Source organism: Ovis canadensis, chromosome 9 (genome assembly GCF_042477335.2).
Source record: "Ovis canadensis isolate MfBH-ARS-UI-01 breed Bighorn chromosome 9, ARS-UI_OviCan_v2, whole genome shotgun sequence".
In the NCBI taxonomy this organism is placed as follows: Eukaryota; Metazoa; Chordata; class Mammalia; order Artiodactyla; family Bovidae; genus Ovis; species Ovis canadensis.
Window position 1 is genome coordinate 83742716 of NC_091253.1, and position 18966 is coordinate 83761681.

Sequence of the window (18966 nt, forward strand, 5' to 3'; positions counted from 1 at the left end):
ATTTTGTGCGGGTTATATACAGTCAGTTAAAACACATTTTCAAGTTTCAGCACCTTGCTGATGAAATACTCATTGCAAAAGATTTTTTAATTACCAAATAATAAAATATATAAACATTTGCATATTTAAAGTCTACAATAAATGACAATACCACTGTATAAAAAAACATCCAGACTATAATCTAAATTTTTCAAAGACTACGCAAACTTTGATTTCTGCATCTCAAATGCCAAAGAACGAGCCATGACAAAGTTGGTTTATAACCACAGGGTAAGTGGGACAGTGATATCAAATACTTCTCCCACCACCACCTTTCAACCACACTTCATTTTGTCCACCAGCGCTTTACATCCTGTCCTTAAAAGAAGAATGTTAACTATCTTACATCTGAAAAGTTGGGGAAAAGACAGACTGTTGCTGGCTGTATTTCAGATCAGAACTTTGTTAACTGCACATGTATTCCACACAGAATTAAATCATGTCAGAAGCTAAAAGTATAAAGTGGAGACCTATCAAACTCAAGCCAGTTTATAAGGCAACTCAATGAAATATTTCATATAAAAAAAATCCAGGACAAAAGCCAACCTATGCAGGCTGCCAGGAGAACAGGTGCAAACTGGACTGTCCTGGGCAAACTGGCATATATTGCAATTCTATTTATAGGTCTCTTAAATGAAGGAAACTTGACAATGGTTCAAGTTTAACTCAACTGAAAACAGAAAGCATTTACTCTCACCTGCAGAGTAAATGGAGTATAGGAAGTATACTCTCACCAGCAAAATATTAGAGATCCAATCGCTCCAAATCCTCACAGATGTTAAATGATATCACGGTTTTCATTTTTAAAATTGCAGCTTTCCAAGTGAGTGCATCAAAAGTGTCTCATTGTCGCCTTGCTTTGCATCTTTCAAATGAATAAAGACATAGGACATTCTCCTCATAGTTTCATCAGGTTAGCAGCCATTTGTGTATTTCTGCTGTGAAGAGAATACTTTTTGCACTTTTAGGGTTTTTGTTTTGTTTTGTTTTTAATTAGGCTGTGCCTGGCCTCTTAGCTGTAGCATGTGAACTCTTAATTGCAGCATTGGGATCTAGTTCCCCAACCTGGGATTGAACCCAGATCACGTGAATTGGAAGATTGGAGTCTTAGCCTCTGGACTAGCAAGGAAGTCCCTTATTTATATTATTTACAGGTAAGTGTTCTTTATATTCCTTTTTAAGCTATATGTATTGCAAATATTTTCTCTGGAAATTTCTTAAAGTTTAATTTGGTTATACATTTTCTTAGTATCTTTTGATGAACAAAGTTTTTATTTTGATGATGTCTAGTTTGTCATTTTTTTACCTTTTATGGTTATCACTTTCTATGTTTATCTATAGAATCTTTGCCTACATCATGAAGATAGCCTCCTCTGGTTCTTCTTAGAACTTTATAGTTTTATCCCAAAGCAAAGTCACAATGATTTTCTTTTACATTTTCTTCTATAAGTTTTATACTTCTAATTTTTATTATTACAGCTATGTTCCATTTTTGGCTATTTTTATGGTAAAAAAGCAAGCTTCAAATTTCATTTTTAAATGGATATTCACTGTTTCAGCACAATGAGACTTGTTTAAAGGCCAGAATGTGGTCTATCTTCTTACTATTCTTTGTACCACTAATAAGAATGAATACTCTATTGTTGTTTGGTGGATTGTTCTGTAAATATCAATTAGGTCAGGTTGATTGATACTGTTTTTCAAGTCTACTATATCTTTGATGATTTTCTGCCTACCGGTACTATCAGTTACTGAGAGAAGGGTATTTATAACTCCAACCACTCCAATCACAACTGTCAGTCAGTCAGTTCAGTCGCTCAGTCGTGTCCGACTCTTTGCGACCCCATGAATTGCAGCACGCCAGGCCTCCCTGTCCATCACCAACTCCCAGAGTTCGCCCAAACTCATGTGCATCAAGTTGGAGATGCCATTCAGCCATCTCATCCTCTGTCGTCCCCTTCTCCTCCTGCACCCAATCCCTCCCAGCATCAGGGTCTTTTCCAATGAGTCAACTCTTCACATCAGATGGCCAAAGTAATAGTTTCAGCTTCAGCATCAGTCCTTCCAATGAACACCCAGGACTGATCTCCTTTAGGATGGACTGGTTGGATCTCCTTGTAGTCCAAGGGACTCTCAAGAGTCTTCTCCAACACCACAGTTCAAAAGCATCAATCCTATGGCACTCAGCTTTCTTCACAGTCCAACTCTCACATCCATACATGACCACTGGAAAAACCATAACCTTGACTAGACAGACCTTTGTTGGCAAAGTAATATATCTGCTTTTTAATATGCTACCTAGGTTGGTTGTAACTTTCCTTTCAAGGAGGAAGCATCTTTTAATTTAATGGCTGCAGTCACCATCTGCAGTGATTTTGGAGCCCCAAAAAATAAAGTCTGACACTATTTCCACTGTTTCCCCATCTATTTCCCATGAAGTGATGGGACCAGATGCCATGATCTTCGTTTTCTGAATGTTGAGCTTTAAGCCAACTTTTTCACTCTCCTCTTTCACTTTCATCAAGAGGCTTTTGAGTTCCTCTTCAGTTTCTGCCATAAGGGTGGTGTCATCTGCATATCTGAGGTTATTGATATTTCTCCCAGCAATCTTGATTACAGCTTGTGTTTCTTCCAGTCCAGCGCTTCTCATGATGTACTCTGCATAGAAGTTAAATAAGCAGGGTGACAATATACAGCCTTGACATACTCCTTTTCCTATTTGGAACCAGTCTGTTGTTCCATGTCCTGTTCTAACTGTTGCTTCCTGACCTGCATATAGATTTCTCAAGAGGCAGGTCAGGTGGTCTGGTATTCCCATCTCTTTCAGAATTTTCCACAGTTTATTGTGATCCACACAGACAAAGGCTTTGGCATAGTCAGTAAAGCAGAAATAGATGTTTTTTTGGAACTCTCTTGCTTTTTCTATGATCCAGCGGATGTTGGCAATTTGATCTCTGGTTCCTCTGCCTTTTCTAAAACCAGCTTGAACATCTGGAAGTTCACGGTTCACGTATTGCTGAAGCCTGGCTTGGAGGCTTCACAACTGCGGATTTGTTGATTTCTCCCTGTAGTTTTATCAGTTTTCCCTTCATGTATTTTTAAGTTCTGTTAATATAGACATAGACATTTAAGATTTTTATGTCCTCTTGAGTAACTAACTTCTTCAGTATTATGAAATAACTTAGAGTTAAGTTCTAGAGCCAACTTGGTGTTCATCATTCAGTAAATACTGAAGGTCTATGTGTAAAGCACGGTACTGAGATCTTTGCTAAAATAATAAGTCATAAAATAGGTCAAAACCGCTACAGGATATAGTTAAAAATTAAACTAAAGCTCCTAAAAGCAAGAAAATATAACATAATTTTCCTTCAAGCATAGTTCTAGGTCCATAGATTTAAATTAATTAAACCAAAGTTTCTCTTTTTGAGGCTGCTGGTTTCTGGATGATATTAAAGAACAAAGTACTAATAATATTGTACTTTAAACTGGAGCTATATTCTTTATGAGAAAATCCATTTTACTGTCCAAGTCAAATATTGCTAGAAGACTCATTCCAGTAAGGCAGGAGAGAGACACGGGGAGAGAGAAAGACAAGACAGTGAGAGAGGAGAGGAAGGTAAGGGGAGCAAGGAAACAGGCCTACCTGAAGCAATTTAAATAGAAACAGAAGAAAGTGAGCAAAGAACAGAGAAATTGCAACACTGCTAAGAGACCTAACCACTCTCTCTCTAGGACAGGAAAAGGCAAATTTTTTTTGTAAAGGGTCATAGATATTATCGGAAAAGGCAGTGGCACCCCACTCTAGTACTCTTGCCTAGAAAATCCCATGGACAGAGGAGCCTGGTAGGCTGCAGTCCATGGGGTCACAAAGAGTCAGACATGACTGAGCAACTTCACTTTCATGCATTGGAGAAGGAAATGGCACCCTACTCCAGTGTTCTTGCCTGGAGAATCCCAGGGACGGGGGAGCCTGGGGGGCTGCCGTGTAGGGGGTTGCACAGTCAGACACGACTGAAGAGACGTAGCAGCAGCAGCAGCAGCATAGATATTATAGGCTATGAAGGCCATATAACTGGTTTCTTCTAACTGCTCAGCTCTGGAGTTTTAGCTGAAAGTAGCCACAGACAATAAGTAAACTAACAGATGTGTCTGTGTTCCAACAAAACTATTTACAAAACATACGGCACAGACTGGATGCCAGCAACAGCGTTTGCTGATCCCTTGCTCTAGGGAAAAAAATTCAAAAGGCCCATACATATATGCCTAATAAATTAATATAGAACCTGCATTAAAAAAATAAACACACTTTCCTGCTTATGATAAGGGGAATTATTCTTGAAGAGAAAGTATTTTCCAAGTAAAAGTTTATACAAATTATAACCAATTCCATTTTGTAGGTATAATTACCAAATCTGATATTAAACTCTTGACTTCTTCCTTAACTAAAAGTAATTCTTATTAACAAAGGGGCTATTGGTTTACTTGTATGAGGTTCAGAACGGAAGGATATAATTACAGGATACATTGAGTCAGTAAAGTATGCATTTACTGGTTTCAGATGTCAAAGGCACTGGGCAGAAAAAGAATTTAAAAAAGGACTACATCCTGCTTCCCCATCAGTTCAGGTCAGTCGCTCAGTCGTGTCCGACTCTTTGCGACCCCATGAATTGTAGCACACCAGGCCTCCCTGTCCATCACCAACTCCCGGAGTTCACCCAAACTCATGTGCATCAAGTTGGTGACGCCATCTACCCGTCTCATCCTCTGTCGTCCCCTTCTCCTCCTGCACCCAATCCCTCCCAGCATCAGGGTCTTTTCCAATGAGTCAACTCTTCGCATGAGGTGGCCTAAGTACTGGAGTTTCAGCTTCAGCATCAGTCCTTCCAATGAACACCCAAGACTGATCTCCTTTAGGATGGAGTGGTTGGATCTCCTTGCAGTCCAAGGGACTCTCAAGAGTCTTCTCCAACACCACAGTTCAAAAGCATCAATTCTTCAGCTCTCAGCTTTCTTCACAGTCCAACTCTCACATCCATACACGACCACTGGAAAAACCATAGCCTTGACTAGATGGACATTTGTTGGCAAAGTAATGTCTCTGCTTTTTAATATGCTATCTAGGTTGGTTGTAACTTTCCTTCAAAGGAGGAAATTAAAATCAATCTTTTAATTTCATGGCTGCAGTCACCATCTGCAGTGATTTTGGAGACCCCCAAAATAAAGTCTGACACTATTTCCACTGTTTCCCCCTCTATTTCCCATGAAGTGATGGGACCAGATGCCATGATCTTAGTTTTCTGAATGTTGAGCTTTCAACATTCATAATTCTGAATTATGCTTCCCCATAATGTGTCAGAATTCTACTGTTCATTTGGGCTAGTACTTTGTAAGTGAAAGAAGCATCAAGGGATAATATTGAAAGAAATACATTTGTTTTTACCACCTTCTTCAAAGATTAGAGATATGCTTCTAATTTCCCTACAATGGTGAAGTAATTATTCATAAATTTGTTGGATTTATTTTTAACATCTATAACCTCTTAACTATATGCACTCCAAAACTTAATAATCTATTATGTGATCCAGGGTTCTAGTATTTCCTTTTTTCTTCCTAACTTTCTAGAGTCCAAAGGAAACTATCTCATTCAGCTATCTAGTTTTTGAAGGAATCTGCTTCCATTATCCATTTTATTGCCATTTATTCATTTAAAACCCTATCTCCATTGGTTATCATCTATTTTCTTCATTGAAGTTCATATACTGTGACCATTATACTTGCCATTTCACAATTTTTCCTGATTCGTGAAGTCCCTGTGTAGCAGACACTGCTGCTGTCTCAACCCACATTGCCTTATTCCTTCACTGTCCCCTACACAGTGATGCTTTCTTACTGTATTTGTAATATTCTGCCTGACTGTTTCCTCTGGCACAAGAATTTGCTTGAGCAATGAGTTCCAGAGAGTTAGTACCCACCAGAAATAGTCTTAATCTAACAGCAAAGGAAAGTTATGGATAAATATCCCCAGCCTCCTTGCCCATTGCATGGGATAACTCTGAGGAAATGATACTTTGTCTCCCAAAAGTACCAGTAAGATTGAGACACAATTGCTAAGAGGTTAAGGTCTTGAATGCATCCAATATTGTGTTCCTTCCTTAACTGGATCATTTCCCATCTCCCTACAGGCAATGCCTTGGATTGCCTTACACATAAAACTACCTGCTCTTAAATTTTTGTGTCCTTAAGGTGGCCCTCAATCTAAGATGGTCCTCTAACCTTAAAATTCCTGAGTTCCTGAGATTTTGCACTGAGACGTGTTCACAGCATACCAGCCATGAAATCACCACTGTTTTGCCCAAGATAGGATTTACACTGTCTGTTTCACTTTTGCTAGTTTTCAAACAACAAGCACAGCCATCATTTCATTATTTTCCTAAGCTGTAGCAACACAACAGGGTGATGGCTTTAGGCATCTTCTAAAGTGACTCCCCCTGGAGAAGGAAACGGCAACCCATTCCAATATTCCTGCCTAGGAAATCCCATGGACAGAGGAGCCTGGTGGGCTATAGTCCATGAGTTCACAAAGAGTTAGACATGGCTTAGCAACTGAACACCGAAGACAAAGTGACTCATAGTTACCTTACCTGTTATAATTGAGTGCTCATGTAATAGAGGCAGGCATGCCTCAGCTAAGCTGGACACAGAAGGGGTGTGAGTGATGGGGCTGAGGGCACGCCTCCAGGGGCATGTCTGCTAGCAGCAGGCAAGGCTCTGAGAGCCAGCAGAGGAGTCGAGACAGCCAGACTCCAAACAGCCATGAGCCTGGAGGGTCATGGACACCAGGGGACAGGTCTAGCTGGTAGCCAGCCTGGCTTGGGTTCTTCCGCCTCAGCTGAGCACCTTTCCCACCCCACAGACATGGAGGATCACAACCCTCCAGTTCTCAGCCAATGCTCCCCTCTTGGATTTCGAGTCTGAGCTTTTCCATTTCTGGCACCTGGTAGGGTGTCCAGCCAGAGAAGACTGACCGGGTAGCAGACAGAGGTTGGAGGGCATCACCATCCTACCTAGGGTCAGACCTCAGACCAGCGGCCAAAGTCCAGGCTCTGCAGAAAGACAGTTAAGAGCCGTCACTGTGAAAATGGGCGAGGGTCAGCTGTCCAATCCCTGGGTCAGGAAGATCCCCTGGAGACGGAAATGACAACCCACTCCAGTATCCTTGCCTGGAGAATCCCATGGATAGAGGAGCCTGGTGGGCTACAGTCCATTGGGTCGCACAGAGTCAGACACAACTGAAGTGACTAAGCGGCAGCAGGTGCCCTCAAGTTGGAGGGGGATCTACATCACAAAACGTAACTCAAATTCTGTTACTAAGAAACTCCTACTGAGCAGAATCTGATGTTAACTTTAAAGGAGAGATTTGTTCCTTGCCTTCAGATTGTAACTGGGGCAGTGCATGCAGGCAGCCCTTAGCACACCATTCTCACCTGGCCAGCATGTGGTCATTAGCACAAGCCCCTTAGAGCAGTGGCTAGAGGTCCCTTTCTGCCAACAGTCAGACTCCCAGCGGCCCTCCAGGCAGAAAGTGCAGTGAGAGGCAGGTTGTGCCCTTTGCCCCAGGTCCTCCTGAGCCACCGGGCTGAGGGCCAGCAGGTGAGCTAGGATGGCCTGGGACAGGCTAAGGGCTGTGCCCTGCTAAGTACCAGAGCCCCTGCCAAGGCCGCCCAGTGGCTGGGCCCAGGCCTTTACAAAATGGCAGGGGCAGTCTCCATGAGTCACAGTCCATGGAGGCCTCAGCACCTGAGTATGTGGATACTGTCATTAAGGTAGCAGCTTCAGTCTGCCCATTCAAGTTTCAAAAACTGGTACAGCTTGATCAGTTGTCTACCCCTAGGAGGTGGCCAGAGGTCGGGGTTAAGCTGTAAGAACACTGTACTCCATTACTTCAGGTCCACCTCTGTGGCTGGGGCTATTCTCAAAGAAGGGCAATTGTTGTGAGCTGGGAATTAATCTGACTGGTATTTGCCACAAATGATTCTCTCCAGTTTAAATGAAAAGCCTGCAGTCCTGGGCATCGGGTTCCCTCAGTAATGATGGCCACGCAGGGTCTGGGGACCCAGGCCTGAGAACACTGCCAGCCTCGTCTACCAGGCCCGGACCCCGGTAAGAGGACCCAGATTGGGTGCTGGATGTGAACACTCCTGGGCAAGGTGACCAGCCCCCTTCTCTTAGCCAGGGCCTGGATCTCAGAGAGAAGTTGAGTCTCAGGACCTTGCTTTTTCTTGTCAGAACAGAGAATATCATTTGTTTCAGTGAAGGTGTGCGGAAACATTCTTACCCAACCATGACATGACCTTAAGAACAAAGGATCTGATGCTAACTACACCCCTCCCTCACCTTTCCTATGAGGGGCTCTGCTGAAAGCTTTTGGGGTTCCGAGGATGTGAGCCACCCATCTCCTCTCATGACATCGCAATATATCTTTCTCTGTTCCAGACTCCGAAGCTTTGGTACCATTTGGCCTCACTGTGTGTGGGACACACAGACTTGCATTTTAGTAACACTCAGAACCAACCATCCTGTAAACACAACTTAGATTTGTGTTTCAACAAATGTATGACTTTATAGTTGTTCACATGTAAATGCATCTGCCACTTCCAGATAACAAACATAGTGTGAACTAGATTTTTTCTTAATTGTCAGTTCAGAGGAATACGATATAGAAAAATAATCTTCCCAACAAAATTTTTCATCCTCCCCCTTCCAAAATTAGGAAATCTAAGACCCAGAAACTAATTTTAAAAGTCTAACACTTTGAACATAGAGAAGCCCACTGAACTGAGCCACAGAGTTAATAACAGAGTTAGTCAATGGAAAAATCAAACTATGAAGCCCTTTCATCAGCTGGAAAACCACTTCATGCTTCAACTTGAGGTAGAACCTTTGGAAATGTGATTAATCTTCCCCATTCTCCCAATTCCTCTCCCAGTTGGTCCCATCAATCCAACTTCTCCAAAGTGTCTTAAAAACCATCTCCTTCATTCCCATTGCTCTTATGCCCATTTGTCTTTCCTGGGATCATAACCTCCTACCAAGGCTCCCTGTTTCATTTCACTTCTTTATTCTGTAACAATCTGACACTCCCTCATCAAATCTAAGACTGTTCAAACATATAAGAGCTCAAGTCCTAACATCACTTTCAGCATTTCTATAAAGCATATGGACATTTACATTATATTTAGACAACTCATTTGTTGCCTAAACATGTCATGTATTTTTACTTCTGTTTGGAATGAAGTTTAAAAATAATATTTACCTAAAGATTAAGCAAAATGTTTACCTGTCTGAAGCTACGTCACTGGCAATTTGGTGCTTCACTCCTGACCCATTTTTAATAGAATCCTGTCTTGTGAGCCCATGAGATCGACTTTTCTCCACTGCAGGTACAGATAAGTCACCTGAGGGTCCTTGGAACTGGGCCTGCCCATGCAGTTTTGCTTTCTTCTCCTGAGGCGCCTCCTCATTCCGCAGTCCTCTGAGAACCTTTTGCTCAGGTTGCTGTGGTGTGTTAGATCCACTATTATAAAACCATGCTCCCGATTTAGTGAGGATTTCTTGTTGTTTTCGGCACAAATTACATACCCACATAACCTGCACGTGAATATACAGGGAAAAGAAATTAGTGTTTCCAAAGTTAAAAGCAAGTAGAAAGAGAGACAACAACTCAAGCTAACAATATATATACGTATATATGTGTATGTATGGTCATTCTTTTTAAAGTTAAAACATAATCCAGATTAACTACTATTGATAATTAAATCACGTATCTTTTAACTCTAGCAAAATAACTATAATGAAATAGACAATATTTACTGGCAGTAGAAATACCAGACTGGAAAGTATAATTACTAGCTGTTTCTTTGTAGTCTTTAATTGTTTTTTATTTAAATTAGAAACATAGTAAAATACACAGAAAATGGATTCTGAGGCTAGAAAAAAATGGATTTAATACCAACTCAAAGGAACCTGGACAACCATTTTTATTTTGTTCTCTCTTCAAATTGGATATACATTACTCTTCATGTTTCTCCAACGAAACTGAAAGTTCAACAAGGTACTGAACCTTCACGTCTATAAAACTTAGTTCCCTTAATGATAAAATAAGAAATAGGGATAGTAATATTCATTTTCCTATTATTGTTTTGAGGATTTAAATAATTTATATAAAATGTCTGGCACAATGGCACAACGCCTGGCTTATGTTGGACTTTCAGTAGGTTACCTGCTAATAATAGGTTAATCTTTTATCATCAAATATATTACAGCTTCTTGAGGGGCTTTTATTTTTTTTGAGTAGCTCTTAATGGCTAAAATAAAGCTAGGAATATTGTTGATTAATAGAAACCTAAACAATTTCATAATTTTACTAGAACACTTCACATAAAATGCACAATTTAACCATTTTTAAGTGCACAGTTCAGTAGCATTAGGTATATTCATATTGTTGTGAAACATATCTCCGAAATTTGTGTGTCTTGTAAAATTCAAAGTCTATATCCATTAAATAGCAAATTCCCTCTTCCCCCTCCCATCCCCTGGTAACCATCATCCTACTCTTGATTTTTTAATAGATGCATTTTTCAGACTCCAGGAATCAAAGAATTTTAAAACTAACATCTGTATGGGCAAATAAACTTTATCTTCTTCCCAAAAATGTTTTTCAATTAATCAAGAAAAAAATCGAGTGACTTTAATGTCATATTTATGTCAAATACTGAATCTTAAGGCTCTCCAATTGGCTAAACATTTCTCCTTGGTTTGAATCAATTATAATAATATAGATAATCACAGTAAAAGAAATATTCAACATGCTATTTTCAACTGATACAAGGATGCTTTTGTAAAATGCAATTTAAAATTTTTGCTTCATTGCCCATTATTTCAGTTGACATTGTTTGTGTCTACATCAAACAACACCGTACTTGATCATTTTTATTTTGTTCTCTTCAAATTGGATATACATTTCTCTTCATGTTTCTCCAACTAAATTCAAAGCTCAGTGGGGGCAACATCTGTATCTTCTATTTGAATAATGCACATGCGTGCATGCTCAGTTGCTCAGTTCAGTTCAGTCACCCAGTTAATTCCGACTCTTTGTGACCCCACGGACTGCAGCACACCAGACCTCCCTGTCAGTGATTGAGTCAGTGATGCCATCCAACCATCTCATCCTCTGTCGTCCCCTTCTCCTCCTGCCTTCAATCCCTCCCAGCATCAGAGTCTTTTCAAATGAGTCAGCTCTTCACATCAGGTGGCCAAAGAACTGGAGTTTTAGCTTCAACATCAGTCCTTCCAATGAATATTCAGGACTGATCTCCTTTAGGATGGACTGCTTGGATCTCCTTGCAGTCCAGGGGACTCTCAAGAGTCTTCTCCAACACCACAGTTCAAAAGCATCAACTCTTTGGTGCGCAGCTTTCTTTATACTCCAACTCTCACATCCATACATGACCACTGAAAAAACCATAGCTTTGACTAGACGGACATTTGTTGACAAACTAAAGTCTCTACTTTTTAACATGCTGTCTAGGTTGGTCATAACTTTTCTTTTAATTTCATGGCTGCAGCCACCACCTGCAGAGATTTTGGAGCCCAAGAAAATAAAGTCTGCCACTGTTTCCACTGTTTCCATATCTATATGCCATGAAGTGATGGGACTGGATGCTATGATCTTAGTTTTCTGAATGTTGAATTTTAAGCCAACTTTTTCACTCTCCTCTTTCACCTTCAAGAGGCTCTTTAGTTCTTCTTTGCTTTCTGCCATAAGGGTGGTGTCATCTGCATATCTGAGGTTATTGATATTTCTCCCGGCAATCTTGATTCCAGCTTGTGCTTCATCCAGCTCAGTGTTTCTCATGATGTACTCTGCATATAAGTTGAATAAGCACGGTGACAACATACAGCCTTGATGACTCCTCTCCCTATTTGGAACCAGACTGTTGTTCCATGTCCAATTCTAACTGTTGTTTCCTGACCTGCATACAGATTTCTCAAGAGGCCAGGTGGTCTGGTATTCTCATCTCTTTAAGAATTTTCCAGAGTTTGTTGTGGTCCACACAGTCAAAGGCCTTGGCATTGTCAATAAAGCAGATGTTTTTCCAGAACTCTCTTGATTTTTAGTTGATCCAGTGGATGTTGGCAATTTGATCTCTGGTTCCTCTGCCTTTTCTAAAACCAGCTTGAACATCTGGTAGTTCACAGTTCACATACTGTTGAAGTCTGGCTTGGAGAATTTTCAGCATTACTTTAGTAGCATGTCAGATGAGTGCAATTGTGCAGTAGTTTGAGCATTCTTTGGCATTGCCTTTCTTTGGGACTGGAATGAAAACTGGCCTTTTCCAGTTCTGTGGCCACTGCTGAGTTTTCCAAATTTGTTGGCATATCAAGTGCAGCACTTTCATAGCATCATCTTTCAGGATCTGAAACAGCTCAACTGGAATTCCATCACCTCCACTAGCTTTGTTTGTAGTGATGCTTCCTAAGGCCCACTTGACTTCATATTCCAGGATATCTGGCTCTAGGTGAGTGATCACACCATCATGATTATCTGGGTCATGAGGATCTTTTTGTATAGTTCTTCTGTGTATTCTTGCCACCTCTTCTTAATATCTTCTGCTCCTGTTAGGTCCATGCCATTTCTGTCCTTTATTGTGCCCATCTTTGCTTGAGATGTTCCCTTGGTATCTCTAATTTTCTTGAAGAGATCTCTAGTTTTTCCCATTGTATTGTTTTCCTCTATCTCTTTACATTGATCCCTGAGGAAGGCTTTCTTATCTCTCCTTGCTATTCTTTGGAACTCTGCATTCAAATGGGTATATCTTTCCTTTTCTCCTTTGCCTTTCGCTTCTCTTCTATTAACAGCTATTTGTGAGGCCTCCTCAGACAACCATTTGCCTTTCTGCATTTCTTTTCCCTGGGGATGGTCTTGATCCCTGCCTGCTGTACAGGGTCACGAACCTCTGTCCATAGTTCCTCAGGCACTCTGTCTATCAGATCTAATCCCTTGAATCTATTTGCTCAGTCAGTTGCTCAGTCGTATCCAATTCTTTCAACCCTATGGACTGCAGCCCACCAGGTTCCTCTGTCCATGAGTTTCTCTAGGCAAAAATACTGGAGTGGGTTGCCATTTCCTACTCCAGGGGATCTTCCCAACCCAGGAATCAAACCCAGTCTCCTGTGTTCCTTGCACTGGCAGAAGGAGTACCACTGAGCCACGTGGGAAACCCTGTTTGCATAATAAGACTTTATACATTATAGAACAGTAAGAGCTTCTAAATGTTTGCTAACTTGAAATCATTTGAAATCTTTCTGGGGGATGTAATGTAATAAAATTTTTATGCTATTACTCTAAGATTCATGTTGCATCCTTTCCCAAAAGAATTAATCATCAATAACGTTAATTTTTGTTACTATCTAATTTTTATAATAAGGAAGCATTTTTGATAGTAAAATATCAAAATCTCACTCAAATTTTAAAAAATACATCATAGTTCAAATTTCTTTTGTTTTGAATACATATGAAACATTATACATCTAACTCATCAACAGTCTCAAAAATCAAATTTCAACCAAAATCTTCAGCCTTTAAATGCCATCTTGTGACAAACGTAGGTACTGCAGATCTCTTTTAAAAGTGAAAGCAACTAAATATAGAACCGGAAAATAATGTTAAAAATTAAATTTGAATTTGTCTGCTTTTTTTATAAAAAATTATGATTCATGTTAACAGTGATAATACATCTATGTGATTTGATGCTATGAAGTTATCTGGACTAAGTCACACTCAAAATATTGAAGAGTAACATCCTTTTGCACCTGCTAATTGATAATGAAACAGAAATGAGAGTTTGTGAGACAGACAACTATCCAATCATGATCATCTGCAGAAACAACTTACTGCTGCTTCATCATTTGTCACAAGGTAGGCAGGTTACTTAAGCTCTTCCAGAGAGCCTCAAGAGTGTCCCTAGAACAGCCGAGTATCACCTGGCAACTTTAGAAGTGCACCTTTCCAGGCTACACCCCAGACTTACCGAATCAGAAACTGGGAAAGAACGCAGAAATCTGCTATTTTCTTTTATTTATTTGCCAAATCCTACAGGTGATTCTGATGTTTGGTAAGGAGAGCCCACCAGGGCAGCAATTCCCAATTCAGTGTGTTCAGTGAGTTACAAGTGTGTTCCTCACAGTGACTAGGCTAGGCTAGAGGAGGCCATAACCAGCCCTACCAATTTACATCAGTGTAAACTAGGTAAACGTATGATACAAGCTAGATAGCATATTGAAAAGCAGAGACATTACTTTGCCAACAAAGGTCCGTCTAGTCAAGGCTACGGTTTTTGCTGTGGTCATCTATGGATGTGAGAGTTGGACTGTGAAGAAGGCTGAGCGCCAAAGAATTGATGCTTTTGAATTGTGGTGTTGGAGAAGACTCTTGAGAGTCCCTTGGAATGCAAGGAGATCCAAACAGTCCATTCTGAAGGAGATCAGCCCTGGGATTTCTTTGGAAGGAATGATGCTGAAGCTGAAACTCCAGTACTTTGGCCGCCTCATGAGAAGAGTTGACTCATTGGAAAAGACTCTGATGCTGGGAGGGATTGGGGGCAGGAGGAGAAGGGGACAACAGAGGATGAGATGGCTGGATGGCATCACTGACTTGATGGACGTGAGTTGGAGTGAACTCCAGGAGTTGGTGATGGACAGGGAGGCCTGGCGTGCTGCGATTCATGGGGTCGCAAAGAGTCGGACATGACTGAGCAACTGAACTGAACTGAACTGATGATACTATTTGTACAAATTTATAAATTTAAATTAACTCATTGTATGAACAGTATCATTTCCAGGTAGTGCAAAATGAAAAAAAAAACAAAACTAGAAACACTATGAGCTTAGTTTTCCTTATCTGTTAACACTCAGTAGATATCAATATATAAAATAAATGACTGCAAGGTGTGAAGGATGCTGTCTGATTCCTATTAAAGACACTATGTATTAATACTTTTCCCATACTCTCTGAGCTATCCACATTGCGCTGTGCTTAATCGCTTAGTCGTGTCCGACTCTTTGCATATAGCCCACCAGGCTCCTCTGTCCACGGGATTCTCCAGGCAAGAATATTGGAGTGAGTTGCCATGCCCTCCCAAGGGAATCTTCCGAACCCAGGGATCAAACCCAGGTTTCCGCCCTTTGCAGGTGGATTCCCTGCCGTCTGAGCCACCAGGGAATTCTGACTAGATCCTATGTTCCTTCCTAAACTGCTGGTCTCTAGTAATCCTCACATCCTAACACCCCATTACCCTTCTCTCACTATCTCCTCCTACTTTTGGATTAAGAATCTATTAATCTTTAAGGATCAGAAAGCCTAAATCCACTCATTTAAATTAATACAGAAACTGACAATTTCACTTGAAGCCCTTTACATACACTGCAACTTATCAATTGCTGATACTGAACAATGTCTTACAAACATATAGATGTGCTGTGAAGTGAATTTTCACTAATTGGCTATGAAACAATTGATGTCTATAGAGCTGAATTCTGTGTCTGTGGAAAAAATTAACTAATTTGGGATAAAATAGGACTTTTGTTAATGGAATCCTTTAGCCAGTTAAGTTAACCAGCAAATGTACCTTATGATAAATGCTTTTAAAACGTCTTAGAAATATATATGCTCATAAATCACCAAGGTCAAAGCCTATTAGTTTGGCTGGTCATCATTTATCCAAAACAAACAAAAAAAAAATCTAGGCCCTGAGAATACAAAAACACAGAGGATTCAAAATTATAAGGTATTATTACTTTCAGTTCTAAATATGCCACTATTTTCAAAGTAATACAGCAATATACAAGATGAAATACTAGTGACCCAAATTTGTCCCTTATTACCATATGTTCCATTCCACAAACATCCTTGTTGGGGTTAAAAAGGGGAAAAAACTAAGGAAAATAGAAATATCTCTTCAAAACCATAAAAATGGTAAATGTAATAGCCAAACTTCATAGTCACAAACAAAACTATGTTAATTGCGTACAATAACTTAAAGGAATGTAAACCTCTGAATACTCTGATTTTCATCTAAATAGGGATAATAAATAATAGAGTATTTCAGAGAAATGAAGGATTACTGCTTAGAGACTGGTGCTAATGAGGCCAAGGCAAAGTTGCTAAAACCAGCTAACTTCACACAGAATAAAAGAGTTTGCTAAACTCCAGTCTAATCAGAGTAGGCTCCACCACTAATCTGTAATGCTTATCAATGTGTGTATTTGTCAGAAAAAAAGGTGTTAAATTGATTGGTTTAACACTATCACATGACTAGAAAACTGTAGAAGATGCTAGCTAGCTATTAAATTTATTTCTTTGTCTCTTAGAAAATTACATTTCCTAATCTCCCTTGTAGAGATGGCCATTATTATGTTCTGGCCAATGGACTACAAGCGAAATGATGTGTACCATTTCATGACCATTCAAAACTCTCATATGCTATGATCAAGCTCTTCATTCAAGACCCTGGGGGATAAAGGATCCATTAAAATAAAAGAAGGAGCCTGGGAATCTGAATGACTATTTGGAAGGGAGTCTCTGATGATCAGCCACAGACAGCAGCGTGGACTTCACACTGTGAGAAATAAAATTCTATTATGTTGAGCTATAGAAACTTTCTAAGTTTATCATTTGCAGTTGACTAATTCAAAATCTTTCTACAGCACATGTTCTACTGAATGCGTCACCAGCATACTCTTTATATGTGAAGAACAATGAATTACTAAAAGGGCATAAAAACGTGCTTCAGTGTTGCTCTGGAGCCAACTTTCACTGAGTCTTAAGAACGGCTTGTGCATATTTCTTCTCATCTCTGCATTCGATGAAGTAACCTGAGTTGCTTGAAGGCAGCCATTGGGGATGTTTTTATAGACTATGAAAGTTGCAAAATACCGCCAACCAGGACATTTTCTTACAGGGAGCCTGTGGTTAGCATTTATCCTTCTTACAGGGAGCCTGTGGTTAGCATTTATCCTTCTTACAGGGAGCCTGTGGTTAGTATTTATCAGTACATCACTGAATATGATGTGCCTAATATAATCTCCTAAAAGATTATACGTTTAGTATTAGAAGGTAAACTTGGATGAAGCTGTAATTTACCATGAAATTAATTCAGACCATAAAATTCTAATTTATTTATAGATGTGCAAGTAACTACTAACACTAACTCATTCAATATTTATTCATTCACTCAGTATTCACTAAATGTCTAGTGTATGCCAGACACTATGCTAAGAGCTGGCAAATACAGGTCAGCAGACATAGATTTTGCTGTGGAGTTTAAAGTATAGTAAGGAAGACAAATAATTGCAAATGACCGCACAAATATTCTTTAGATTACTATTATGAGAAATGCTACAAAAGGAATACAATCACACCATAAATCCCTGATGCTTCCTCTCCCCAGGCCCAGGCAGCATTTGGAAAAAAAAAAAAAAAGAATGCAGAGATCTGCAAGAGGCCTGGAAATCCAAAAAAGTCAATTACAGCATTACCCTACTGTTCCCATGATTAGATCCATGCTGTTTCTGTCCCTCAAAAGGTAGAGTTCAGTGGCGCTGCAGGCTACTAACCTACGTACCCCTTCCCTAGCGCTGTCATGTTGCAACTGGCAAGGAAGTACCAGACCATATTTTAAGAGGATTAAAGTTTTTCAAACATGTTCCTTAAGGAATTAAGAGATTAATGTAATTTCAATGTAATGGGTTTATAGATTACAAAACAAGTATCAGAAAATTTCCTCCATCTGATACCCCAAGACAAGCAGCCAGACTTTGCCAAATTCCCCGTGAACCACAAGCATGGCATCTCTAGCTAACATACAATCCTATTTGTCAGCTGATACAGGAGAGTTCAGCCATGTGGTCATTAAGTCCCTCAGGAGACAGCAGCAGTACAGAAGAAATTTTTACTTGGAACATCTCCAAGTCTTAGTTGGCTATTGATAACGGCTTTGAAAAATTACTCCACAAAGAAACATAGTTTGTTTATTTCTCTAATTATTTATCTGATTTTCCTCAACAGCAAATTAGCCAGATTTCTTTTAAAACTACGTACTAAATTTTAGCCTGATAAATAGTTCCTTTGGCTAAATTCTCTATACTTTACATTTCTACCCCGTCCCCTGCTGTTTTTTAAGAAAGTATCTGGGTGTCCTGTGGAGCTTCTGCTGCTAAAATCCACAGCTCATCTAACTCATAGTCTGGTTCTTCTACTCTGTTCAGACAGGACCATGCTCCATTGTTGACTTGATCTCGCCTCAGCTCCCAAGGCTCTGTTGACTCCTTCTAGTCTCTGAACAACTCTCCATTCAGTCATGGCCCAAGGTAGCTGTACTGCAGTCTACTGCAAAGTGGCCACATCCCTCATCCCTCACCACTGGGGGAGTGTCACAGCAGGGACATGCAGCTACTTCTGTGTCCTCCATGCCACCCTGGAACTGAAGATAGTTCTGGAAAGCTAATGCTGGAAGGACATCCAGAAGGATATCTCTTCCAAGAACCTCGAATATCAGTAAGGGTAAAAGTTGCCCTTTGACTTAACTAATAAGCATCCTCATCCTGAGTCAAAGACTAGAAAGAACAGACCAGAACATTACTCTGATCATTTGTGCCTTCCTACTGTCTTTCTTCTTCCTCACCATGTGCAGGGATAGAAGCGGCAGACTCTTCCCTGACTGTGTACCTTTTCTGTATACCTGACACTCTCCCCAAGAACCCTCAGGCTTGGACTTGGAACTGCGGCGTCCCCCTTCACCATTCCAAAGCTTCCCAAAAGAAGCCAGCTTACTGATAAAATAATCTAAACCAAGAGGCACTTCGAATATA

At 40.1% G+C, this 18966-nt stretch overlaps 1 protein-coding gene across 4 annotated transcripts in view; it reads right to left on the reverse strand.

Moving 5' to 3' along the window:
- Window positions 1-18966, reverse strand: part of RIMS2 (regulating synaptic membrane exocytosis 2) — a 601723-nt gene that overhangs the window by 417358 nt on the left and 165399 nt on the right. For all 4 annotated transcript variants that reach the window (XM_069600407.1, XM_069600406.1, XM_069600408.1 and 1 more), the window contains one exon: window positions 9377-9687. In XM_069600407.1, coding sequence (XP_069456508.1) covers window positions 9377-9687 — 311 coding nt within the window. The remainder of the gene's footprint in view (window positions 1-9376; window positions 9688-18966) is intronic.